The sequence below is a fragment of the Urocitellus parryii genome, chromosome 10 (genome assembly GCF_045843805.1).
Source record: "Urocitellus parryii isolate mUroPar1 chromosome 10, mUroPar1.hap1, whole genome shotgun sequence".
In the NCBI taxonomy this organism is placed as follows: Eukaryota; Metazoa; Chordata; class Mammalia; order Rodentia; family Sciuridae; genus Urocitellus; species Urocitellus parryii.
Window position 1 is genome coordinate 40,369,196 of NC_135540.1, and position 27,498 is coordinate 40,396,693.

General features: G+C 31.9%; 1 protein-coding gene across 3 annotated transcripts in view; it reads left to right on the top strand.

Annotated features, from left to right (window-relative positions):
- The window catches only part of Grid2 (glutamate ionotropic receptor delta type subunit 2), a 1,404,794-nt gene that overhangs the window by 212,803 nt on the left and 1,164,493 nt on the right, over positions 1–27,498 (top strand). For all 3 annotated transcript variants that reach the window (XM_077803456.1, XM_077803455.1, XM_077803457.1), the window contains exon 2: positions 14,813–14,968. In XM_077803456.1, the coding sequence (XP_077659582.1) occupies positions 14,813–14,968 (156 nt within the window). The remainder of the gene's footprint in view (positions 1–14,812; positions 14,969–27,498) is intronic.

Genomic DNA, 27,498 nt, shown 5'->3' on the forward strand with positions numbered 1-27,498 from the left:
TCACTCTTTAATCCATTTCAATCTGGCTTCTACTCACACCAGTTCCACTGAGACTGATTTTATTAAAATAATCAACATTTGCATGTTACCAAACACAGAATAAAGATAATTGTCTGTCCTCATATGGCTTATTTTCTATCAAGCTTTTCACAGAACTTTTCATTCCTATTTTTTAAAAAGGAACTCTTGAGCTGCATTGTGGCTCAGTGATTGAGAGATTGCCTAGTATGTGTGAGGTACTGGGTTTGATCCTCAGCACCACATAAAAATTAATAAATAAAGTAAAGGTATTGTGTCCACCTACAACTAAAATTTGAAGATTTTTTTTTTTTTTTGCTTTTTGCTTTTGGGATGCTATTCTTTCTTGCTGTTCTTAAATCTCCAACATCAATGTGGGACCTTGTACTCCATCCTTGATTGTTGCTCTTCTAAACTAAAAGAGACTTGGCTCTTGGATTTGTTTTTCTGATCCTGTTCTCTTCACTTGCATCATTTCCTACTGTGATAATAAGCCACATTGGGATTGCCATATATTGGATAGTTCTCCAATATATGCCTGGAACTCACATATCTTTCTCTTAAATTCCATATCTACATAGTTAATTGCCTACCTGACTTCTCTACTTGCACTGTAAACAGACTTCTGAAATACTAAAGGGAACTTTTTTTTTTTTTTTTTGGTACCAGGGATTTAATGAGGGACACTTAAATCACCGAGCCACATGTGAAGCTCATTATATTTCTTTGAGACAGAGTCTCACTAAGTTGTTTAGGACCTCTCTAAGTTGCTGAGGCTATATTGGAACTTGTGATCCTCCTGCCTCAGCCTCCTAAATCACTGGGATTACAGGCATGTGCCACCATGCCAGGCCAAAAGGGAACTTCTCTGATTGCCAGTTATCACCATTTTGTAAAATGGAACCTCCATCAACTCTGATCAGGGAACTGGGAATCTCTGTATCGATGAAGAACAGACACAATGACACAAGTCCTTAGGATTCTGGAAAGACTGTAGGGAGTAAGATATTGGATTTCAAGATTTCTCATATACAGTGACTATAGCTTATGTCAGGGACCAATTCATGACTCTAAGTTAAATGAATGTAGTTGATATTGGGCAAGAAAGCTAAGAGCAAGTCATAGTATCACAGATTGGTTATTCACATTTATTCAAGATAATGGTAGGACTCAGGACAGAAATATTCTGAACTAGGTTCAGTGTGATTAAATAAATTTGGTCAACTAACCAGGTTATAGTTAGAGACAATGATAAGTTTAGAAGGCAGGATAGTCAAATGGCAAGGGTTTCAGAATAGATTATGTTACTCTGTAGTGGAGAAGTAATGGTTTATAATTAAGGAGCAAAGAAATGTTAATTCCTTTTTTTTAATTGTAGGAAACCTGTTGTGTGGAAAAATAAATCTCTAGTTGAAAGAATTGAAGGGAGAGAAAGATCCTCTATAGAAAGTTAGGGTTTATGGAAAGGCAGGTGCCCTCTCTAATGGAATTGAAAATATTAATTCAATGTGCTTACTTGGAAATGATGGGCACAGAGTGGAAAACAAGAACATGTACATGTATATTAGGCATTCCTCACATAAAGTAGAAGAAGAAAAAAAAGAAAGAAACAGAAAACAAACAGATGGTACTTGACCAAAGAGGCATACATCATTTTGGGCAGTAACCAAACATACTAGAAGTGAGTCATGATGCGATTAGCTTCCATGAAAATCTCATTGGAATCTTACAAGGTTTCTTACATTGTTTTACTAAGCTACAAGTAGAATCTTGGCATAAATTACTGAATTTTTTTGAAAACGAGCTTCTTAATTTTTATTAAAAATGTGATCATACAAAGATACAACCTCTTAGGTCAGGTTTCCTGAAGCTTTGGGTGAGTTCTTTTAAAAAGTAGAAGATATAAAGAGAGTAATTTTTAAAATACAGGTAACATCTTCAGAAGTATGTGGATCTTTCAATTTTGCGACTATGATTTGATGTAAAATGTGAATGCTATCTGCAAACACCAAAATGGATAAATGAGATCAATTTAACAAATACCTTTCTTTATAACAACAAAGCAAAATTTTAACAATATATCTTGTCAATTTATTTTATGTGTTTTTTTAAAGGAAGAAAAACTTGTTTACTTTTTTTTTACTGTAAAACAGTATTCCTACTGGACATATTTTAACATCGTACATATTTTTCAAGAATTCGATAAAAGACCACAATGTTTTCTCTGTCTCCTCTTCTAATATGGCCCACAAGTCATGTAAATTATAAACTTTTCCCCATGCGTTTTTTTTCTTTTACTTTTTTTCTTCCAAAGAGAGGAACTATATACCATGCATTTTGTGAAACTGTGTTAGGAAATGACACAGTGTGAAGGCATTCCATGGTCTCTCTCTCTCTCTCTCTCTCTCCCAACCCCCTTTATTGCATGTAATTCTCAAAGCAGAATCCTTTGTCTCAGAAATAGACTAAGCATTTAAAGTAGAATCAGTTTCATGTGATAAAGTCAACAGGTTTTTGAATCCATAAAGTTCTAGACTTAAGTTCTATCTCCTTTATTTTCTAAAAATGTGGTCAGGTCTTACTTTTCTGATTGTACTCTCCACATCTGTAAAAGGAGGATGATGAATTTTAAAGTCTAAAAATATCATTGCTCATTTCTTTTTTCTTTTTTCTAAAGAGAGAGAGAGAGAGAGAGAGAGAATTTTTAATATTTATTTTTCAGTTTTCTGTGGATACAACATCTTTATTTTATTTTTATGTGGTGCTGAGGATCCAACCCAGCGCCCTGCACATGCCAGGCGAACGCTTTATCACTTGAGCCACATCCCCAGCCCCTCACTGCTCATTTCTTAAGAATAAAAATTATGAGGCAAACAAAACAAACAACAACAACAAACAAACAAAAACAAAAACACAGCTTTAGCCGTGTTTGGAATCTGTTTTTGTCTAGGAGATTACTAAAATTATACTTAAAACTGATTTTTCCTAAGTATTTGATTTACACATAGTTAGGCTGAGATTACCCTACACATTGTTTTAGTCAGTGTTCTCATCTCTGTGACCAAAAGATCTGACAAGAACAGTTTCAGAAGAGGAAAAGTTTACTTGGGGCTTAAAGTTTCAGAAGTCTCAGTCTGTAGATGGCCAGTTCCTTTGCTTTGGACCTAAGAGGCAGAACAACATGGCAGAAGGGTTTGGTAAAGGAATGAAGCTCTGGACATGGCAACCGGACACACAGAGAAAGTTTCACTTAGCAATGTCAGAATATATACCCAAAGAGTCATCCCCAAAAGCTCATGTGTAAGACAATGCAAGAAAGTTTAGAAGTGAAATGATTGGGCTAGGAGAGCCTTAACCTAATCAGTTCAGTAATCCTTTGAGAGGGATTAACTTGGAGGTAACTGTAGGCAGATAGGTTGTGGCTGGAGGAGGGTCATTGAGGGTATCTCATATGTAAACCATAGCACACATCTTGAAAGATGAGAGAATAAAATTGATTTTATAATCTCTTGCAGCTAATAAATATTCCCAATTCCCATATTTCTAAGGAAGCTCATGTCCTATTTGTGATTGTTGATTCTACAGTTATAGTAGAACACCTCTTTTATCACTTCTCATGAAGTATTTTGTAGAACAAACCCCTAGCAATATGTGTATGCTGCTCCCTAATATAATTCTTTATTCAGTTTATGGAACAGTTAGCACATAATAGAATAATACTGTATGAAAAAAGATTTAGCAGATATCTAATAAGATTTTCAGTTTTGCTTGATAATGTGCTCATGAAATAATGAGGAAGAAAATTTCAAATGATTGCAATTAAAGAAACCATAGGTTTGTGATTTATATCAGCAAGGTACCTTTTACCTGTTTGAAATTTTCCTCATGAGGTATTGGTTTTCTTTAGAAATGAAACCTTATGGTGTGTGTGTGTGTGTTTCACTACTAGGGACTGAACTCAGGCATGCTCTATCACTGAGATCTGACTCTAGTCCTGTGCATTTTTTATTTTGAGACAGGAACTTGCTAAATTGCCCCAGTTGGTCTCAAATTTGCTGCACTCCTTCTGTCTCTGGAGTCATTGGTTTACAAAAGTGTACAACCATGCCCAATTTGCAGAAGATTTAAAGTGCTTAATTTCAAGCAATTTATAAATTAAGTCAATTCAGATAGATAAAGTGCAGATAGATACCATAGAAAAAGTTATATTTGATATTAGACATGAAATTACATATGTTGAAGACAAGCTGAACTTCATTATTTGCATGTTCAGTGTGTTTGAGTCTTCTAAGAGCTTAGCATTCACACTACATTTTTATAAAGGCATATCTTTTTTTAAATATTTATTTTTTTAGTGGTAGTTGTACACAATACCTTTACTTGTTGGTTTGTTTGTTTGTTTATATGTGTTGTGCTGAGGATCAAACTCAGGGCTTGAATATGCTAGGCAAATACTCTACCACTGAGCCACAACCCCTCCCCTAATATACAGGTATATTGTTGATATACAACTTCACCTTTAGTGATATATATCAGTTGTCATACTTTTTTAATGAAAGTTTCAGGTGGTATTAAAAAATATATAGTAAATCATTACAGGAGGGAAATGTTACATCTGTTCTTGTTCTAAAAATATCTGCAGCTCTTCTTGGTGAACATACGTTTCAAGTATCTACCTTATTGCTTTATTTTTTAATGCAGCCTATCAATTTGAGAAGAGTTTGAACTGTGCAGTTTTTAAACTGTCTATTCTCAGACCACTTCTTTTTGTTCTTGCCATAGCATTTAAGTTTGCACTGCTGGGATATTGCTTCAATTAGGTATGTAATGTAGTGAAAGGGACTGCAACAGAGAATGCAAAGCTCTGGATTTCTTCACAAATTCAGTAGAAAAAAGAATTTAAAAGAATGAAATCATAAGAGAAAAATCTAGATTATCTAGATCCTCTAATAAATAACAAATTATTATCTGGTCCTCTAATAAATAACAAATTATTCTTATTTAAAGAAATGATCTTTGAATTGTTTACTCACCAACTAACATCACAATACACAAGCTATTCTGAGAGGGTCTATGATAACACATGAAATGAGGATTCTAAAGATGAGCCTCCTTTTATGTTCCATGTGGAGGACTCCACTAATCTGTTTCTTAAGCAGCGTGCATTTCCTTTTCTCCAGAGATTTCTAGAAATTTTTCCGAATAGTCAGATATTTCAGGTGACAGTATTATCAGTTTAAATGTGGCTTGGGGTACTAGATAATTATGCAGGAATTCCAAATGAAATGTGATTTCAGTGTTATTGGGCAGTAGGGCTGAGGAAAAGGCCGATTTTGAATGAAATCACTGTATGAATTTGACTTAGTTCATGGTGTAAGGAAATGTCGCATTAAAACATAAATCCCCTCCCTTAAAACCTCTAGTGACAGTCATTGAAAATTTTGCTTATTGGTCCAAGGTGTGCCTTTCTTATTTTATGAGAGTTTACTTTAATATATTGAGGAAAACTGACGATTAAAAGGTGTCTGCTATACTAAAAATGTTAGTTTCTGATTTGCGCCAAATATAAATTACTTAAAATATACTTACAATATACCTTCAAGTACTTATACATAATCATTTTAGATATCTATGTGGAATTTTCCTCCTATCTGTTAGGGTTTTTTTCTACACTATATCATCATAATTCCCTTGGTGATCTTGGCAATATCCTCTTTGAACTTGATTATCTATCATTAAAACATAAATGATGCTTGCCTGTAAATTAGATAATTATGGTGGGTGGAGTGGGAGTTAATATTTTAATGTACTTTGAACTCTGAGAACAAAGTGCTAAGTAATCATGAGACTTTGGAAGATAATGAACCTATTAGTTTCTGTACCTGGTCATATTTGAAAATTATGGACCTAAGTAAATAATTAAAGACCTTAAATACATAAAGTCCATGACTATGGCATTGTTACTGTGTCAAGATCATTAGTCACCAAAGGTGAATAAAAAGAACTCCTGAAAAATTAAAAGGTTATGTCTGAATCCAGCACTGAAGAATACATCACAAATGTGTGTGTGCATGTATTTATAACAATATCACATATATTAATATATTATTAGAATTGATAAAATGATTTTGAAATAAATACAAAAATTTCTCATTTAAACTGATGTTTAGAAATTTGTTTCAGTTAATGTTCTTTTTATATATTAGATAACAATTATAAAGAGATTTAAACATAAAATCTGAGACAGAACATGTAAGTATTTTGGCTAAATTACTAATATTTTAGTCTAGTGTAACTTAAGTCATTGTGGTACCTGTTACATCTAAAAAACAAAACAAAACAACAACAATAACAACAACAACAAACAGATTTAAAATAAAACTAGTTTTCATTAAAAAAATTTAGAAACTTTTTATAAATTCATCCTATCTAATAAAAATTTATCTAATGATAAATCAACAAAGAGATTTAATCCTGTTTATAATTTTAATTTACAAAAGTTTTATAATAATCATGAAACTAAAAATACACATATCATTTAATTGTAGGAAATTTGTTTAAAAGGATATAATGCCTAATTTAAGCTCATAGATTTTAGGAAGTTTACTTAGAAACTGAGAACTGTAAACTTTGCTGCAGTTCTTACTAGCGTAGGCCTTGAGAAGTTTATCACCACTCAGTACAATGTTTATTAGTACTAATAAATATTAATTGCAATTGTTAGTATTTTATTTATTATTAACTAAAGGTAAATACAGCAGAGCACAATATTCTCTAATTTGGAATAATATTTGCTAATTGACATGCACTTGATGTGTATCCAACACTTCCTTTCCCAGGGTTTGTTATTGTTTTGATTTATTTCACTAGGCACAGTGGTAGTAAAGGGTTAGATAAGTTGAACTGACAAAAATATGTCTCTTGATAAAATGAATTCTGAAAACTCTATTTAATGTCTGCAAGAATATTAGCATAGAACATGTTACACAATTTTCTGTGGAATGAGAAAAGATTGCTGAAAATGCTTGAAATATGGAATTAATTTTTGCAAGATATTTTAATGCAATTAAATATTGCCTGAGCAGAAAATTACATATATATATTTTAATATAAATATAAATATATATATACACATACACATATATACACAAAAACATATATGCATGCATAATCAAATATACTTATGAAAGCAAAGTGAGAATTCCAGAGATAGGTGAGCGAGAAATGAAGGACAGAGACCAGGCAGAGATCCACACAAAGGTTTATTTATCAAAGCTGACAAATAAAGGCCATCTCTCTATGGAGTGAAGAGTGGCCCCTAGATGTTCAGGTGTTGAGCTTTTATGAGGTAGAGGTTTGGAGTTGTAGCTGTGGAGCTGTGGGATAGGCTTGGGGTGCTTGCATCAGAGCTATGTGTGTGTAGGGAATAGCATAGGATTGGCTTAGGGTAGATGGCACATGGGGCTTTCCAGAGTCAAGGGGTGGTGTCCTCATGGAATTGGCTTAGGGTTATGGTACCATGGGGTAGCTCACCAATAGGGGTAGAGGGATTTGAGTAAGAGGAAGTACAGGAAAGTGAAACTTATAAGATGTCAGTTAACAGTTAAGATGGCTTCTCAGGTATTAAATCAAGACCCTATGCTTATTATATATGCATGTGAATATATAATAAGATATAGACATATAGCAACATGTCCGCAATTTCTTGACCACCTTTTTAGTAATATTACACTGAAATAGTAGTTTGTCTGTATGCCTAAGAACAGATTCTAAATGTAAATAATGCTAATCTCATTTTGTTACAATACCACTATTTTTTTCCTATTTTCTAGGAACATTGAACCTACTTAACCTTTTTATATTAACTGAAAGTAATGTGGGGATGAAATAAAGCAAAATTTGAGTTTTACAATATTTAAATGTCTGTGATTATTTGTATTTCATTTGAGATGCATGTATAATTTCCACTAGCAATAGTGTAAATACCCTGTGTAGATGAAAAATGTTAGAAATCTCTCAATTTGTATATCTATACACAGTGAAATTAATGTATATATGCATAGTACATTGTTAGAATTAAATAAAAACCCACTTGAGGATAGTAGCATCTAAAATGGTAAGGATATATGATGATTTAACAATTCTGAATAGCTCTGCAGAAATGTAAATCCTACTGTGACCAATAAATTGCCCATAGACAAAGACTTGTTTTTTTTTCTTTCTTTTAACCTTCTACTTTAAAATTCTTGAAGCTTCTAAATAAAAGGAAGTAAATTTTATATAAGAATTGTCTGTGCTTAGGATTTTACTTTGAATCATAATTTTAACTCTTTTAAGCCTTATAATTAATTAATTTGATATGTTAATCACCAGAGTAGTAATAGATATTAAATATATGAGTTTGTGCATATATATAATATATTTATATGTATGTATTTTTACATATAAATATATGTGTAGATATATGTGTGCATATGTGTAAATATATTTATGTACAATTAATATATATGTGTATATGTGTGTGTGTATATATAAACATACACACACCACATACACATATGTATGAGGTTATTTGAAGGAAACATAATATGGTAGAAATGAAGAAAGCATAATATAGAAGAAATAGCTCCAAAGTTGAAACCAGAAAACCTAATCTACACTACTACTACCATATACTACACTACTACCCCTTAAATATTTGGGTGTGTAATTTTAGATAAGATGCTTAAAAATTGTAACTTTTGAGAAATTGAATGTTTTTGTATTTTATCTCTACAATTCATTTGAACAATGGGCTTGTGAAAACCATATAACTCCCAATTTTCATTATATTATCATCCTAATTTTGATATGATCTGCTTCAACATGTGTGTTAGACAGCTTTCTGTAATTGTAACAGAATACCCGAGAAAATCAACTTATAGGAGGAAAGGATTATTTTGGCTCATGTTTTCAGAAAAATGTCAGTCTACAATCACTTGACTCCATTATATCTGAACCTGTGGTTGAGCAGAACATCATGGTAGGGAGCATGTGGTAGAGCAATCTTATCACCTTCTGATGGCCAGGAAGCAGAAAGCAAAAGAGAAAGGAAGGGACAGGTGACAAAATACACCCTTCTAAGGGTGCTTCTACTGATCTACTTTCGCCAAGTAGGCACTACCTCCTGAAGTTTCCAAAACCTCCCAATAGCACATTTACTGATTAATACATCAATTGACTCATCCTTCCATGAGGCAATAGTCCCCATGATGAAATAATTTCCCAGAGGTTCTGCTTCTCTATACTGCTACATTGGGGATCAGGTCTTCAGCCTATGAGCTTTTGAGGGACATTTGAGTTTTAAGCCATATCATCATGCAATAAATTTCAACTGTTTTGCCACCAAATCATTTATTAATGAACAAAGTAGCTTGAAAGATGATTTTTCTGTGTGTTGAGGAAAGACTGATTAGATGGATACATGAATGGGTTGTTGCATGAATGCATGTGAATACATAGAGACAGAAAATGAGAGAGAGAGAGAGAGAGAGAGAGAGAGAGAGAGAGAGAGAGAGAGAGAAAGCACAAAATGAATCAACTCTGTTGATTTCAAAGAATATTAAAGATTCAAATATGTAGCAACTATGTTACTTTTAAATAAAAAGATGTTGTTGTTTTTCCATCTTAGATTAACTACCATGAAGAATTTATGTATTTAGACAAAATTAAATGAGTAAAGAAGTGAACTTTGTGCCTTAAAAAAAGTTAAATATCTTTTATTTTATTTTCAACAGAGAATTCTGACCAAAAGTGTTTTGGGCAATTGTTTTATATGTGTCTTTCTAAATAATGTGGCATTCAGTGCATATTAATTGTGCAGGGGAAATGTTGACACTTGTTTGCTTTCAATTTTTAGAATGATTAATTTAAAAGATATTTGACATGTTAATTACATAAAATGATGTAAGTAGATAGTTTCAATAGTTCTATCAAAGATGTGATAAAATTTCTTTAAGAAATATAAAAATATCAATATTTTAAGGGGAAAAATGAGCTCAATGGAAACATTTTTTTTTCTCTACTATCTTGCCAGCTAAGCTATGTTTCCTCCAATTGCCTATTATATGTAAATGACATAAAATAATTAAATAAATGTTCAAACTAAAAATAAAGTGTATGATTAATACCTTGCTAAATAAGTGGATTCTTCTAGATTCATGATAATGCCAGTGATAAATTCACATTTAAGTACATTTGCAAGTCTACTTTTGTTTTAATTTTACTTAGAACTTGCTTATATATGAATATAGGAGTCCAATTTTATAAAATTATGTGTACATTAATATAAGCAAAGGTTAATCATTGAATATTTCTTAAATATATTTTAGTTGTAGATGAACACGATACCTTTATTTTATTTTATTTTTTATTTATTTTTATGTGGTGCTGAGGATTGAACCCAGTGCCTCACATATGCTAGGCAAACTCTCTTCAATGAACCACAACCCCAGTCCTCAATGAATATTTTTCAGTATATAATAAATTGAAGAGTTCAAACTCATACCCATAGTTAATGACCTTTCTAATATACAAGAAGATAAGTAATTATGATAGTTTGCATTTAAAGACATATATGCATACCCACCTGTGTGTCACCATCTTTGTTGTAGGGATTAAATAACAACTTTATTCTCCTCCCATGAAAAAAGCAGACTACCAACCTCTAATAAGGGAGATAACTAGTTATAAAGTGGTATAATAGTAATATTTGGGAGCTACTGGGTTTTTTTTTTCCTGTGTTATTGCTTAATTATTCTTCCTTGCAGTTTGGCCAGTAGGATGTATATATAGGGTATCATTTGTTGATTGAATACCATGGATGTATGGAAAAATAATTTCATCTGGACAAGTCTAACCTGATATTTTTCCCTCAGCATTATAAAATAAAAGTGACAGTAAAATATGTTAATAAAATGCCTTGGAAGGAACTGCCTATTGTGTTGTCATGTTAGTTACCGAGTTATGAATATTCCATTTCTGAAATTATGGAGTTAAAAGTTAAAAGTTAGAGTTAAAAGTATTTCTAGGGGCTTGGATTGTGGCTCAGTGGTAGAGCTCTTGCCTGGCATGTGTGAGGCCTTGGGTTCAATCCTCAGTGCTGCATATAAATAAAATAAAATAAAGGTCTATTGGCAACTAAAAAATATTTTAAAACAAAAAAGTAAATCTAGGAAGTCTGATGTTGGAGAACACCGACAATATGTGTGTGTTAACCCACAGGGTAAAGGGAGGACATTTGTGTTCCTGCTCAAGTGCATGAAATATGAAAGGCCCTTCATTTCTGAAGTGCTTCCTGTGAAACATACCAGGTTGTTTTCAGAATGCTGGCTGTCTTTTGGGACAAAGCCAAATTTAAGATGAGATTTCATAGCTAAAGAAAAAAAGTAAATAAATACTGGGATTGGAAATGTTGGCTGAGATTTCTTGTCCTTGGGTTCTGCTGTTTGCACTAAGATGAACTGTTTCTTCTGTGCGCTTCCTTGCTGTTTGCAGAAAGATGAACTGTTTCTTTTGTACATTTTTTTCAGTATATCTTAATTCAGTGCTGAATTGACTAATTTGCTATCATTTCTGCTGGTTTCTGCCATTTATTAAGCCATGTTTTAATGTTTAAGGGAATAGTAAGTGTTCTGTCAGACAATAGTAAAATACTTTCATTAAAAATGTATTACCAATATTCAGCCAGAAGTCCCCAACACCTCCTGCCATAAAACAAGGTTGATTACAGACCCTTCTTCTAAAAGACCCATTTAGCATACAGGACAAGCTTAAACATCTACATAAACACATATCAGTTCTCTTTGAATAGACATTTCCGTTATCTGGTTTAAAATGAATTGTTTACTTCAGCTCCAATTATAGGAAATGTATATCATACTTCCTAACATATTGCTAAAAGGGTTTGTGTATCTTACTCATATACTATTAAATTTCAATGTAATGACTGATCTCTATTTGTGTAAGAATTATCACATATTAAAATAAGTCTACACAAAATGATTTAACTCAGCATGATAAAATATCTATCATTGTCTAAATATTTTTATAAAATCTTAGTCTCAAAACTATAATCCTATCTGTGTCAGAAATGACATGTTACATAAAAAACCTGTCAATTTATCCATCTGATTATAATACTAACATATTAATATTCTGGCTAGTAAATATATCATGTAATTTGGAAGCACTCTATTTATATGTCAATTAAGAAATTATGCATTCCATTCTCTCACAGGTGTAGCCAAGGACAGTATATTTAAATATATAGAAAACAGAAGGCAATAGTGAGAGATGGCAAGCCAAAGTATTATTATAATGCATGCAAATATAAAACCATGGTGATAAAAGAAAGTTAGTTTCACACAGTATGTGTCTTAGAAATCACCTTTGCATGGTAGAGTCATCTCAGGGTGGAGAGGTTAAGTGTAACCTGCTGTCCTCATTGAGCCTGAAAATTTCAGCCTTGCTTTATCATGCATTGATTCATGCATTTAGTAACATGATATCTTGATATGTATTTCCCTGGAAAGCTTGGAGCTTCTAAATGTATAATATCAACAAAATTGTTGGTGTGAAGTGTCTGCGTGATAGGTAGATATGTATCTGTGTAAATTATAAATATATATTGTGTATATATTTGTGCATGCCTATATAGTCTGTCCCTATATATGTATACATATAATAGCCTTATCATATTTATACATACAAAATATGCTATTTTTGTATACACTTTTTTATAATTGCTTATAAAATGAATATAATAGGGGCTGGGGTTGTGGCTTAGTGGTAGAATGCTCGCCTCCATGTGTGGGGCACTGGGTTCGATCCTCAGCAACACATAAAAATAAAAGGTATTGTGTACAACTAAAACAAAATATTACAAAAATTAATATAATAGTAAATAACATATTTTGTATATATGGATATAAATTTGGATAGGTATACACAGTCATTTCTTTGTCATGTTATTTACCCTGGATATATATCTTTTACTTATTGGTCAGATGTTTATAAGTAAAAGATGAATAATTTAAAAATGTGTGCTTTCTTAGAACTGGAAGTTAATAATACAAGGAAACCATGCATGGTAAGATGGTAAAGAGTTCCTCAGGTTTGCAATAAGTTCAAGCTGTGCATAAAAAAAAAATAAATCCCTATAGGTACAATCCTGAAAGACTGTATCCCATAGTGATTTAGAGCAAGAACATTGGAGTGAAGTAGGCTAATACTCTAGCCCTTGTTGTGGGACTTTTATTTCAATTGGCATGTGGCATTTTTTGCACTGAAAATTTCCATGACTCTAGTAAGTAGTATATTGACATAGATATTACATAATTATTTTAAGGATCAAATGAGCTATCGCATTATTAAAAATCAATGAAAATTTTTAAGCACTCTTTGAATTATTCTGTGCATTTTCTTATTTTGTTGTGTATATTTGAGGTATAGGCCTTGATATTTTTATATTCATATACATATACTGAACTTTTTACAGTTAAATTCTATGTGTGTGTCTGTGTGTGTAAGAACATCTAAAATATACACTCTAAGCAGTTTTTCAGCATACAATACAACATTAATTATTGTACTCATGCTGCACATTACAGCTGTAGACTTGCTTATCCTACATAACTGCAAATTTGTTCCCTTTGACCTATATCTCCCCATCTCCTCACTAGGCACTGTTTTTGTTCTGTCTGCATCTATGAGTTTGGCTTTTTAGATTCCACCAACAAATGGGATTGTATAAGTATTTTTCCTCCTGTGTCTGGCCTATTTCATTTGGTATCGTGTCCTTCAGATTCATTATTTTATTAAAAAGAAGACAGAGATAACATTTATTGAGAAATTACCTATTTAACGTCAGTGAGTTATTTACAGTTTGCACTTAGTACATGTAATGATCTTTACAGATAGATATTAGTTTTCTTAGATTTTCACAGAGGATGAATGTGGGGCTTAGAATTTGAATAGCTCACACAAGGTCATAGACTTAACGAGTGGCAGAATCAGAATATGAAATCAATCAATCTGCACTTAGAACCATTATGTTTAACCAATATGATGTGGACAACCAATAAAGGTTAGCCACAGTGCTTATCAGTATCATTGTTGTATGTGTATGAAAAATGTCCTTGCTATTCCCTAGGACTTAACATTAGTTCTTCAGGAAACATTTCTCCTTCCCCTCAGTTCACAGATTCAGGTCCCTAAATGTTCTAAAAATATCAATGAGTGTATCACTATACAAGGTAATAAAACTCCTGTTCAAAAAGTGGAGCAGAGGGGGGCCACAAGGGGAGAAAGAAATAAAATGAAAAGAAAAAGGAATTCAGATTATAGTTTTGATTCCTGTATGCTCTGTAAACGGGCCTTCAAAGTTTTTTCTTGATTTTACCTCCTATTATTCACAAATGCATTCTTCAAACTATGAATTCCTAAAGATCTTGGGTATAAGACATTCCGTGCATTAGCCTGTCCTGCAAAATGCTTTTGTTCCTATTATATTTTCCTCCCCTGGCTGTCCCTACAATAACACTTTCATGTACTATTCATCATTTCCATGTGGAAGTGACTGTGTTCCTGCTCAGTTATCATGCTGCTCTGTACAGTGTGTTCCAGTAATAAATAAAGTGCATGCTTTACGTGAACGTGTATGTTATTCAAATACATAAGTCTCTGTGGCATATTTCCAGAGGTCATGGCAGAGTATTTATGTTATTGTTTAATGGTAACACTCACTTCTTTCTAGGAGCAATTTTTGATGAATCTGCCAAAAAGGATGATGAGGTGTTTCGCACAGCAGTTGGTGACCTAAACCAGAATGAGGAAATCTTACAGACTGAGAAAATCACATTTTCAGTGACATTTGTTGATGGCAACAACCCTTTTCAAGCAGTTCAAGAAGGTAAGTTCCATTGTTTGTTTTTGTTGTTTAATTTAAATAGCAATGAAATGAGCCTCACAAAAGGCCATCCAAAATGAACATCAGTTTTGCATCTTTGCTACCAACTGTGGTGTTGCTTTCCTCCTAGAGTGCTGTTTTGTAAATGTTAATGCTGCATTGCACTTTCATCAGAATTTAGAAAGTTGTGTGTGTGTTTTTTTTAATTGAACTATCATATGAAAATAGGCATAATTATTTACAAAGTTTTGTGGCATTTTTATGACTTTGATGTAAATGAAACATACTTTTAAAATATGACTGTCAGTATTTTTACTTTGGTCTTCTCTGAGATAACTACCACCTTGAGTGTTGTTACAACTTGCAATGACATTTCCAGTGTACTCATGACAAATGCATTGCTACAAGGAAAAACTTTAGATGCTGCATACAAATCAAAGGCTTTGTGCTGGGTTCCTAACATATTGACCTAGGCTATACTTTTTTTTTCTTTCTATAGTTTTCAAATATTAAAGAATTTTCCTCTATTTTCTCTGTACGTGAGTGAATTAAAAGTTTTCAATGTAAATACAAACTTTTTGTTTTATTGGAATGGTCATTCCAATTAATGAAAATTTTGACTGAAACATCTTATACTAGTGGAATTCTCTGTTTGATACTGTTAAGAATCCAATTAATTGTTTAGCTACCTCTTCAGTAAAGTGCTTATTGTATACGAAACTATTTGTTTCTAATTGATGTGGTCTGAATGTGTTCTTGCACAAAATTTTATATGGACACCTAGTTCCTGTGTGGTGGTATTAAGAGGTGGATTATTTGGATGGTTGTTAAGTCCTAAGGGTGCTGTCCTCATGAGTGGTGTAACTGCCTTCACAAAAGAGGCCCAAGGGAGATTTTTGTCCTTCTGCCATTAGAGGATACAGCCAGAAGTTATTATTTATGAATAGGAAATGTACCTTACCAGACATCAAACGTATTGATCCCATGATCTCGAACTTCCAGCCTCCGGAACAGTAAGCAATAATTTCTGTTATTACAAATTACCCAGTATAGTATTTATTATTATCAATACAGAATAAGTCACTAATCTGTTTTATATTTTATTGTGATTCTATAGTTAGATTAAGGATAATGGATGCAAATTCATTTAATCAATTAGTTTTATCAAAAATTCAAATATGATTTGGCAATAGAAAAGGAAAATATCACACTTTCTATGGTAAAATTTGGCAGAGAATTTATTTCTTTTGAGTCAAACATTGAAGGGGTATGAAAATTAAACCTAATTGTCTTAAAAATATGTTCTTATCATCTTCAATTATATCTATTTGATATGTATATAACTTTCATTAGACTACATTTTGATCAGTAGCACTGGCTATTCTTAAAATTTATGTTTACTTCTGTCATAGAATAAATACAATGATTTGTGGTCTAAAGAATTTTTCTTATTGATTGTATGGAGTGAAACAAATATTATTTTGTGAAGTTAACAGAGTTGTTTTTAAAAAAGTCATCTTTACAACCAATAGGAAAATATAGCTTTAAAATATGATGAAATTTTAAATTTTAATGAGTAATATCAGAGCCAAAAATAGATTAAATAAATAAATATGCAGTAATTTGTATTTTAAAATCAAAATTACCCTGGGAATTTGGAGATTCAAATAATGAATATGTTGATAAATTTTCTATGGAAACATTTAGAAGTTGTCCAGATTACTGCTAGAATTCATAATGCGATCTGCAAAATAATAGAGTTTAAAGAAGACAAATGATAATTTAAAATATATGTATTCTCTGGGAAGCATGATGTTAATTTTTATGTCATTCCTATGATTTCTTTCTAAACCATACTTATTTTAAATGAACAAAATGAGAGCAGGGAAATCATTAGGACTCATTGATATATCTTCTGATTACATATTAGTTTTAGCATCTCTTCAAATGGCTAAAACATCCATGGTTTTAAAAATATGCCTTGACTGTAAAAGTAGTAGAAGGTAAAAAATGAAGGCAGAACAACAGGTAGAAGGGAATTATAAAATCAGAATAAATTTGTTCCTTACACTTTTTTTAAAGACTGATTTAAAAAGTGAAGATAATCTTTAAAAAAATTATTTTTTTACATGTTGTTTCATGTAACCATCCTACTGCCAGTTACATTCTAGAAACAAAAATCTCTCTCAAAAGAAAGATGTGGGTTGGAAAGAAGTTGGGGCACTAAAAGTAGATTGAGACAGGGAATGTTTTCCAGATAGAGACCACTAGGTACTTGTGGAGAAGGAAGAGTGACAGCTTGCCTGATGGCTTCTAGTACTAATAAGATGTTCTGGAAGAGTTGGTTTGATGGTTTGCTCTGAGTAATGAACCTGAAATAAGTTCTAGGCAGCTATGGAGATCATTTGTTTCCCCATTAAGTAGCAAGAAGGATTTTGCTTAAGTTGTGAAGTAAAATAATAATAATAATAATTATTTTAGAGCTTTTTTGGTAACACACTGGTTTGGAAAGAAAATGTTCAGTTTAAAATAGAACAAGAAACAATTGAAAATTACTATTTTTTAAAATGTTTTGAGGAAGTAATTTAGGAGATAATCTTAATCACCCAAGATTGTCAATTTGCCTAAGATCACATCTTTACTGTAACACAATTAAAATCTACAAAGGAAACAGTGTTACAAAAAAAATCAGCTTCTTTAAATTTCTTTTAATTCCAAGGAGAAACAAAAGGTTAAAGGATATAACTATAACTAAGTGTTTACACATAATACATGTCTAATGAACTTATAAAAAATTCAAGGTTTTGGTTTTTCTACTTATTTGAACTTGAGAGACAGATACTTGAACAAACAGCATGATCAAACATGTACATATTTGGTGATAATAACAATAAATAATAAGGATCAGTGAAAAGAAAGATAAAAAACTTAGTCATCTGAAATTCTGGATTCAGTTTATGGTTAGAATTTCTTCTGACCATCCATATTTAATTTTCTACAATCATTAAATAAAAGGGAGATATTTACCAGTTAACATCCTACTTAACCCAAGGACAGGATTGATGTTATAAAATTTTTTATAGCTTGCTTACAGTATATTTTGAATAATGATAGTTCTCACAGATGAGTATCTAGAAAGTGATGTTTCTGTTAAAACACAATTCTAATGTTCCATGCTCTGGAGGTTTCTTTCTTTCTCTAAAACATATATGAAAAATTGAAAAAAGGGAATAATTTGAGTTATTTTCAAAGTTATAAGGTTAGTAACTGTAAAGGTGGAAAATTATTTGAATACTCTCACCATATGGATGAAGTAATTGAGAATCAGAGAAGTTAAGTAATATTCATGAGTGTTTTTATGGCCACTATGGAAGTATGTAGCAGAAAAGAACTAAAACAAGAGCTTCAGACCACTGCTCCAATATTTTTCTTGCTACATTTGTTATCCAACTCCCTCCTAGACACACACATGATAATTTGTTCTCAAACTTGAATACACACACATACATCCTCATGAGATAACAGCATGTTCTAGGATTTGAGTGCTTTGAGGAATGGAATGGATAGACAGTTTATATGTGTTGATATTTATTTGATGCAAACATTTTTATGTTCATGGCATACAACACTAGAAAATTTTCAATCTGGGTGATAAACACCAGTAATCAAAATATGTAAATCATTTTTGTTCTTTCAGCTTTGGATTTCTTTATCTGTAAAAGATGAATTCAGAACATAAGTGTACTTTTAAGGCACTTTCATCTCTGGTTTTGTGATTTTTAGAATGCATTTGCTGAATTAGAAACATATAGAAATGGTTATTATTTAGTTTATCATTAGGGAAGGTTTCACATTGCTGAAATTGCTCATAGTTTTTCTGTGAATGACTATAAAATAAATTAAAAAGATGTATGATGCCTATCTTTTGTTTTGCTATTTCATCAGCCTAGTCACCACAATGAAAATAACTCATTAGTATCACCAGAATAAAGAAAAGGCCTTTTTCTAGTTCAGTGGACCTAGACCAACTTAGTTATTGCTAGATTTATTTTTTCATTTCTCTCTTATAGATCGTTTCCTTTGTGGTATCCATATAGTATATTTAGCATAGATATAAAATGTTTGGTGTAAAAGACACCATGGACTCTACTGAGTTATTAGTTATTGCTAGATTTCTTTTTTCATTTCTCTCTTATAGATCGTTTCCTTTGTGGTATCCATATAGTATATATAGCATAGATATATAAATGTTTGGTGTAAAAAACACTGTGGACTCTACTGAGCAGTAGCAATTGGTTATTTGTTAGGGCTTTTCTGGAACCAACATACCCTGGCCCATGGAAGGTGAGAATTTATAAGAAAGCCAAATCTAGAAAAGTGAAGAGAGTGCATTTGTAATAGTGTCAGGTTGGAAGGTGAAGACAGAATGAATCCAATGTAATCTTACATGAACTAAATTCATCAGGGAGAATATAAAATATCATGCAGTGTTATTTAATGGTAAAATTCAGCTAAACATTTTGGAATAATTGCTCTTATTTTAGAAAAACACCTAAAATTGCAATGCATAATATGTATTAAGGCAGAAGTCACAAATGATGTTATTTGAAAGAAAATATATCATAATTATATTTCTTTATGTTTTATGAATAAGGTTGGTATAATTAGCCATGCCAGGCATATGAAAATTGTCCAGTGCTTCTAAAATATTAAAATTTGAATTATCATATTGAAGTATAAGGCATTGAATAAAACTCCATTGAGAAATCTAGGGATGATGGGCATTCTCAGTTGGATTTGACTCAGATTTCTTCCAAAATGAAATGATTGTAATTTTATGAAGTACACTTGTACAACAATGAAATTGTTTCCATTTTTAATTTATGACACCACTCTCACTTGTTTATAGTCATATTTAAAAGACACATATATCCATTTTATATGTAAATGTGGGATGACAAGCAAATAGCAGAGCTAGAAACAATGTAAGGAAATCTAGCTAGAAAAAAGCACTCCTCCAAACTCATCACCATCCATTGTGAGTATTTCTGGTGCCATTGGCTAAATCTGAATAGTCTCGTTCAAAGAGGAAATAAATGTAAAAGAATGATTTATGTGTCTGCACTACTTGATACTTTATTGCAGGGCTTAGTCTCATAATTTATATTCCTCTCTGCTTTAGTAGGAAATTTTACTGTGGTACAAATCTGCTAATTCTAAAATTCTTAAATTGGTGTCTGCATTTTCCTAGCTTAAGAATACAGTGTTTATGTCTCTTCATTCTCTGTGTTTTTGGGCCAATTTTAATAATGCAAACTCTAGTTTCTTTTCTGAATTGTCTCATAATAAACTAAATTGGAGAATTTAGTGATACCAGAGTCCAAACAAAAAGATCAGGTAGGTTCAATTTTACTAATTCAATTATTTGCTTCTCTGTTTACTTTTTTATTTTTTCTTTCTTTTCCCACATCAAAGTTCGTTAAGCTTTGAGCCCTAGTGTCTAGCCCCAATGTTCTTGTAAGTCCTCCTCAGATACATATGTGTAGTGTAGAAGGAATAAACTAAGCAATTAACTTGCCTTTTCCAAATACTTGCACATTAATAGGGATTTGAAATGTCTATTGGGCAACTGGACTACCTATTTTCCCCATGGGTCTGGGATATTTAGCTTGGGCATTTCCCTAGCAATCTCTTGAGAAGTCCTTTATCACTTTTTCTCCCTGTCAGCCACATTTCCACAACTGATCAATAAAGTCTAGAATCCACATCTGCCTTAAGTGTGAACGTTAGTACTCATTATCAATGTAGTATTAAAGTATAAATAATTCTACATCTGTTAGAGACAAAACCAACATGCATTCCTTTAAACATCTCACATAAGCCCTTTCCATTGAAGATTTGCACTGTAGAGGAATTAAGATATTATATATTTGGAATTTAATTTTGACCATACTCATTCAAATCCCTGTATCTAAGAACTTTGTAAATGCCCTGTCTTCTTCCAAGATTGGTTTAACCACAATGAGGGACAACAAAAGAAATAAAGGACACAGTGTATGATGGAGCAAACACTAAAATGTGCCCAAGGAAAGGTGTAGAATTTTAAAGTTTGAAAAGACATGCTGTTGTATTCAATATATACCTTGAATTTTAAAATATGTTCATACTAGAAAGGCACAGGTTGTTCCAGCTTTTTAAAATTTTATTTTAAAAAGAGAAGGGTAATTTTTTTCTTAAAGAAATTCATTACTTTTCTCTTTAAGAAAATACAAACATAAATACAAATTGCATAGACTAATTATTTTTTATGTCTTTTTTGCTGTTCTTCTGTATTTGTAAGCCTTCCTCTTGTCTCATTCAATACCACACTCTTAATAGGTCTCTAATACCATGACTAGACTGAAATTCAGATGTTTATAGACCTCTGTATCATAATTTTATAGTCTTTTTGCTTCGAAGCCATTTATTTCACTATCTACAATTGTGTACCGTTATTTAAGTTCAGTCATAAAATATATATATTTAGCAATACGTGCTGCCCTGGATCTTGTTTTACTTAGAAGAATCTTTAATACCTTTCTTTGGAAGTTCTTTTTAAAGGAAGTAAAGATTTGTTCTTTTGTTGGTCCTAAAGTGTTTTTTCTCCTACCAATTACTTTATAATAATAACAATAAAAATAAACACTTTCTTCTCTATAAATACAGAATATGATTATGGTAACATAATTCAGTTTTTAATCAGTCTTTTATGATACTGACTCAATAAAAGAAGTACTATATGTCTTGAAGTAACTCTGAATATATGGTTTATTAGAATAAAAATCACATTTACCTACCCTCTGCAGTTGTAATGAGAGTTCATTGGGTTGTCATGAAAATAGTTTAAGTTCATGTGGACAAATGACTTTACTGTTTCTATTATCAGTATTGTTGAATTCCAAATCTCTAATGATCCAGTTTTTTGCTTAGTTTGAAAACAAAGAATAATCTTAATTATTTTCACATTTAACACCTAGTTTGATGCAACTTGGTAAGTTTTGTTGAATTTGTGGGATTCATACTATTTACAGTTTTCTGTACTCTTAAAAAATGCTGGATTATCTTGTAGTTTTCAAAATAATAATCATTGGAACAATCACTTTAGAAAGGAATGCATAAAATACTAATGTGCAATAGGAAATTGCATATTCTAGGAGAAACGATGATTCAGCAAGCACTTTTGCATGGCCTATTCTATTCATCCTTAAGCTGTTTTCTCTGTGCAATGCTGTGTTCCCATTAGCCACTCCACAGTCTTTCATGGTTATCTTGACCTTTATTCTATTATCCTATGTGTGGTTCTGATCTGTGTGTACCTACTCCTTTTACACAATGTACTGCTGTTTTTACATTATATTCTATCTCCCTTTAATCCTTGATGTCCATATTGTAGTATAAACACACAAGATGTATATATTTGGTTTAATACATACATGGTTCATTGGATTAAATAGATGCCTGTATTTGAATCTGTTCTCTATACACTTTTCTTTGATCCCTTGATCAAACCTAATTTCTCTGAGCTTTAGCTTCTTCAGATGGAAGATGGGAATGAATATACACTCCATGGGGTCATTGCATAATGACTATATGGGGGCCATACTTGTTGTAGGTAGGTGTATTCCTTTACTAATCAGAATACATCTAATAATAGTGGGATACATAATGATTTAGTACCATTTCATGCCTCCATCAGTATATTTCCAACTCTCTCTGATATTTCCTTCTCAGATATCCTGTACTTCTTGTATTGGTGGTTCCCATGGATACTTCTCAGTATAACTTATTATCTACCTAGTTACCATCATAGTTTTGCCCAGCTGGATCTTTCCTCATCAAGATTCTGAATGCTGTGGTTGTAAAATTATTATAGAATGCAATACTTTTGCTCTTTTTCCCCCTCTTTTCCTGAGCTAGTTCTGCTAGTCAGCACAGGAAGATGAGAATTATATTTGTAGTGTAATTTATTTTGCAAATAATAGTAATGTTGTAACATATGTACTTAGTGTTGGGAGGATTTAAAATACCTTGTTACAATTTCTGGGAAGAGAGAAAGCCTGTGGAGACCAAATTAAAGCTTTCTGATGATTTGTGTAGGCTTAACACAATCAGTGAAGTAAATAAGGCACTGAGTCATAACTAAATGGGATTCAGTTGTAGAGAAGCATAATGTTGTAGAAGAGTGATATATATGAAGGTCAAATATAGAAATGAATTCAAGGAAAGCTTTATGCTTTGAGAGATGCATCATCTCTGGTATTTGAGTTTATTTCTGACATGATTGTTTAAAAGGTTATCCTTCTATGTTTTGCACATTTTCATTCTGACTACACATGGTCAAATATTAACTCTAAAAACTTGGTCACTGGTTTCCATGAATTTCTAGTACTGTCTTTTTCAATAACATTATATTATGTTATTTTCTGAAGAATTCATGTCTCATTTCAAAATATATTTGCTTTTTTGTTTTGTTTATAAATTAACAAAACATGATGTTGAGATTGCCTTATATTCGATAAGTTGTGTTATCGAATATAAAAATATAAAAACTAAAAAGTGTCTATTACATATGAAAGATATGATCCAAGGTGGAAAATAAACATCATTTCTCAGAATGTATTGAGAGTGCAAAGCAGCTGTTCAAATCAAAGTGAGAAACAATCCCAAAAAGGGATTATTATTTAATAGTTTTAATATGAATTTATAAATATTTTTGTACTCTTGAATATACATTTATATAATGTCAAACAGAATACTTCAAGGTGGTTCTCCATATTCATTCATATCATTAAAAGGAAAGCTCAGGTGAGATGAAGTCAATGGGGGATTAAAAAAAAAAGTAGCAAAGGACACATTCTTAAAAGTCAAAGAATAAAAAGATGACTTATCAGCCCATTCCACCTGCTCCCAAATTCTTTTCTCATTGTGATGTTATTATTTATTCAGTTAGATTCAGTGTTTAGAGTTATTATTTCCATATTTTATACAGTTTTGAATTCTTTTGATTTTGCCAAGTTCAAAGGAGTTTTGTCTCTATATTTATCATTTATTAACTAACATATATGTATATATGCATATTTCAATTTTACATGCCATATGTACATATGCCATATTTCTATGCATATACCGTGTGTGTATGCCATATATGCATAAGTATATAAATGTTCATGGAGTATATATATGTGTGTGCATATGAATGCATATAAAAAATTAGTTAACGAAGAACACTTTTGATCTTTCTTTCGATGCTGATGACTGCTTTTCAAGGAGCAATGTAAAAACCTTATTTATTATTTGTGTCAAAACAGAAAAGGGCAGGTTATATGTCAAACCACCACCTGTTAGCTTACTCAAAATTCATGCCGTAGTCCTGAGTGAGCATAGAATGAATATATCACCAGTTTACACTTTCTTTCTTTGGAAAGCACTTAAAACTTAAGTATGGAAACAGTAGGTCAAATGAAACAAAAACTAGGGATTACCAAGAATTTTAAATTTTAAATGTTTGCTTATTTGTAAGATGATTTTTGATGCACTGAAATATACTAGATTGGTTTATACAGATGAATGAAACAACAAAATAATACTATACTTATAAATAAAAGGAAAATATCATGTGACTTAATAGGAGGGATACGTGTAGGGGTTAATAATGATGGGATGATCATGAAAGTTAAAAAAATATTTTTTCAGCAAAAATGTCAGGTTGTATAGCAGCCAGTCTTGAAAAGAGAAGAGGGAGCAGCATTCCAGGGTATTGTATATGGGAAAATTGTTTGGAGACAGCATTGCTGTGTTTGAAGGACAAGATTATCTTTTGAGCACCAGAGTGTTAATTTTGATTCATTAACAAATGTTTATTTCTATCATCAAAGTCATTTTTACTGGGTAATAATATTATTCATGAATTTGTTCCCCAAATCAGCTTCAGTTTTTCATGCTCCCTTTGGAAAAGGAAGATACTCCAAAGGGAAGCCTAATGGTCTTGCATGTGGGGCTTATGAGGTATGCATTTCTCTTTATTGAAATCTATTTGTATTTTAAATTTACCTCTGTAACTCTAATTTTGAACATAGTTTTAAAAAACATTGGGCTGTTCAAGTAAGGGTTATTTTTCGCCAGGAGAGAGAAACAAAAATAGAGCAAATTAAAGAATGAATTTTCCTCCATTTTCCTGGTCTTTTAATACAGAGTAGTGCACAGAGATATATTAATATTGAACCCTGGGAAAGAAACCTCATTTTGTGGATTTTATATTTGCAATTTGCTATACATCCTAACAGAAGGCCTTGTTTGAAAAATCCAACAATGTGAAGTAACATTTACTTATTTATAACTTACTATGTCCCATGAGCTGTTAAAAGTGCCTTGGTTTTTGTCTACATAATCTTTATACTGCCTTATGACTTGTAAGGCAGTTACTATACTTATTAGCTTTTCACAGAAGAGAAAGCTAAGGAGCAGTTTGGTTAGTCTAACTTGTCACACCAGGAACCTTTGGAAAGGTATTGGGAACACTGGTTTATCTCTAGGTCTGCTACGTGGGAGTCACTGACATATCAGTGGATGTGTATTTTCTGCCTTTTTCATGTATCTCAAACAAAAGGGATGCTTTCCCCAAAAGCACTGCAGTGTTGTCCATATCACTCTCTGGTTTTATACTTAAGTAATTCCTCCCCTCTCTATCCTTTGGCCTAGGACCCATCTGACTTAGGACTAGCTCTGGACTCTTGTACTATCCCTCATTTTTCTTCTGTACCTCTCTCTTACCTGCATAACCCATACCTTTGTAGAAGAAGCACTTTTCTCAAAATATCCTGGTTTGGATTGTCACTATTCCCTGCAGAGATTTTAACTGATTTCATTCTTTAACTGAAATACAATCATTTCCTTCTATTGCCTTCTGTCTCTAATAAGCTGAAGTCTTTATGTTCATAGTTTTTTTTTTGTTGTTGTTTGTTTGTTTGTTTCATTTTGTTTTGTTTTCCTCACTAAAACTAAATTCATGCAATGGTTGACTTGATGTTAGAAATGCTGAGAGTCAGAATCCCTTTAAAAAGGCACTGGGTCTGACCAGACACAGCTGATTTCTGAATAGCCACCCCATAACATAGTTGAATGGCTTTTCATTAAGAGGGCATCATTATTTTTAGTTATGTTAATAAGACAAGTGGAAAGAACTTTATGAATGTTAATGCTCCAGTTATATATTTAAAATGTCTCTTTTAAAAAACCTTATACTTTAATTAAAGAAGTTGATGGATCAGTTGTTCACAAATTCTTGAATATTTTACCTCAATTTCTACAGGGTAAAATTTTTTCTATATCTTCCTTTATTCCATTCTTTTAGTAGTGCTTTATTTAAAAACAAACAAAGCTATACTTCTTCCCAAGTCAGTGAAGGGAAAAAGAAACAAGTCACTTAAAAAAATTGCACAGAAAGGTTTTCTGTTACCTTATAGCTTTTTGTTATCTATGACCAGAATAGTGAAGAGAAACTAATATATTATCTTTTGATTTTCCAGACCCATAGTTTAATATGTGATAATGAACAGCAAACAGACAAACCCCAGAAAACAGAGCAAGAGGAAGAATAGGAAAGTTCTTGGAAAGCATGACTAGAATTATAAGGTGATTACTTCACACATCCATATTTTCACTGTCTCAGTACAAGACAATATTGTACAGTTAAGGAAGCATATGGAAGCACTGCATCTTCAAAGAACTTTGAAAAAAATAACAAAGTGAAATATATGTCTACAAACAATGAGATTGTGAGACGATATATGTATATAGATTTGTGTGTGTATACATACATATATATGTATATATATATATATGGAGAGAGAGAGAGAGAGAGAGAGAGAGAGAGAGCATGTACAGTGATTTTAGCATGGAGAGAATCATGGTAGAGCAAGTAAAATTAAACACTAGTAAAGATATTAATTAAGAAATTGTCTTTGATATAACAACAACTCATTTTCATTTCTTTGAAAATGTGGCCAAAGTAAGGAAAATGATTTGAACTAAAAGATACCACTTCAAAGTTTCAATGCCTTCACTGTGTTTTAAGAGCAAGTGATATTTTAAAAATAACTATCCCACATCTTTAGCAGAGGAATTGCTTTTCACATTGAAGAAAGAGATAAGTTCCCAAGTTTTATAATATAAAAAGTGTTATACATATGCATTAACTAATGCTCTGAAAGAGTTTTTTTACTACACATTTGGCATTGTGTGCTGTAACTCATGGTCATGGCTGTAAGTTCTTACATGAATACATGGATTGTTTCCTAGATGAGATTGCCAAAAAAAAATGATTATATTATGGTTCCTTTAAATGCACTGTCTATGATATCTATTTTTTAATTAATGTTTTAACATGACAGTATTTTTGTTGGTCTGATTACCTCAAGTGGCCAATGTGGCTTGTTGACTCTATATTCTGAAAATTAGCCACTGTTTGTTAATCACTGATTCATTTATTCTTTCAT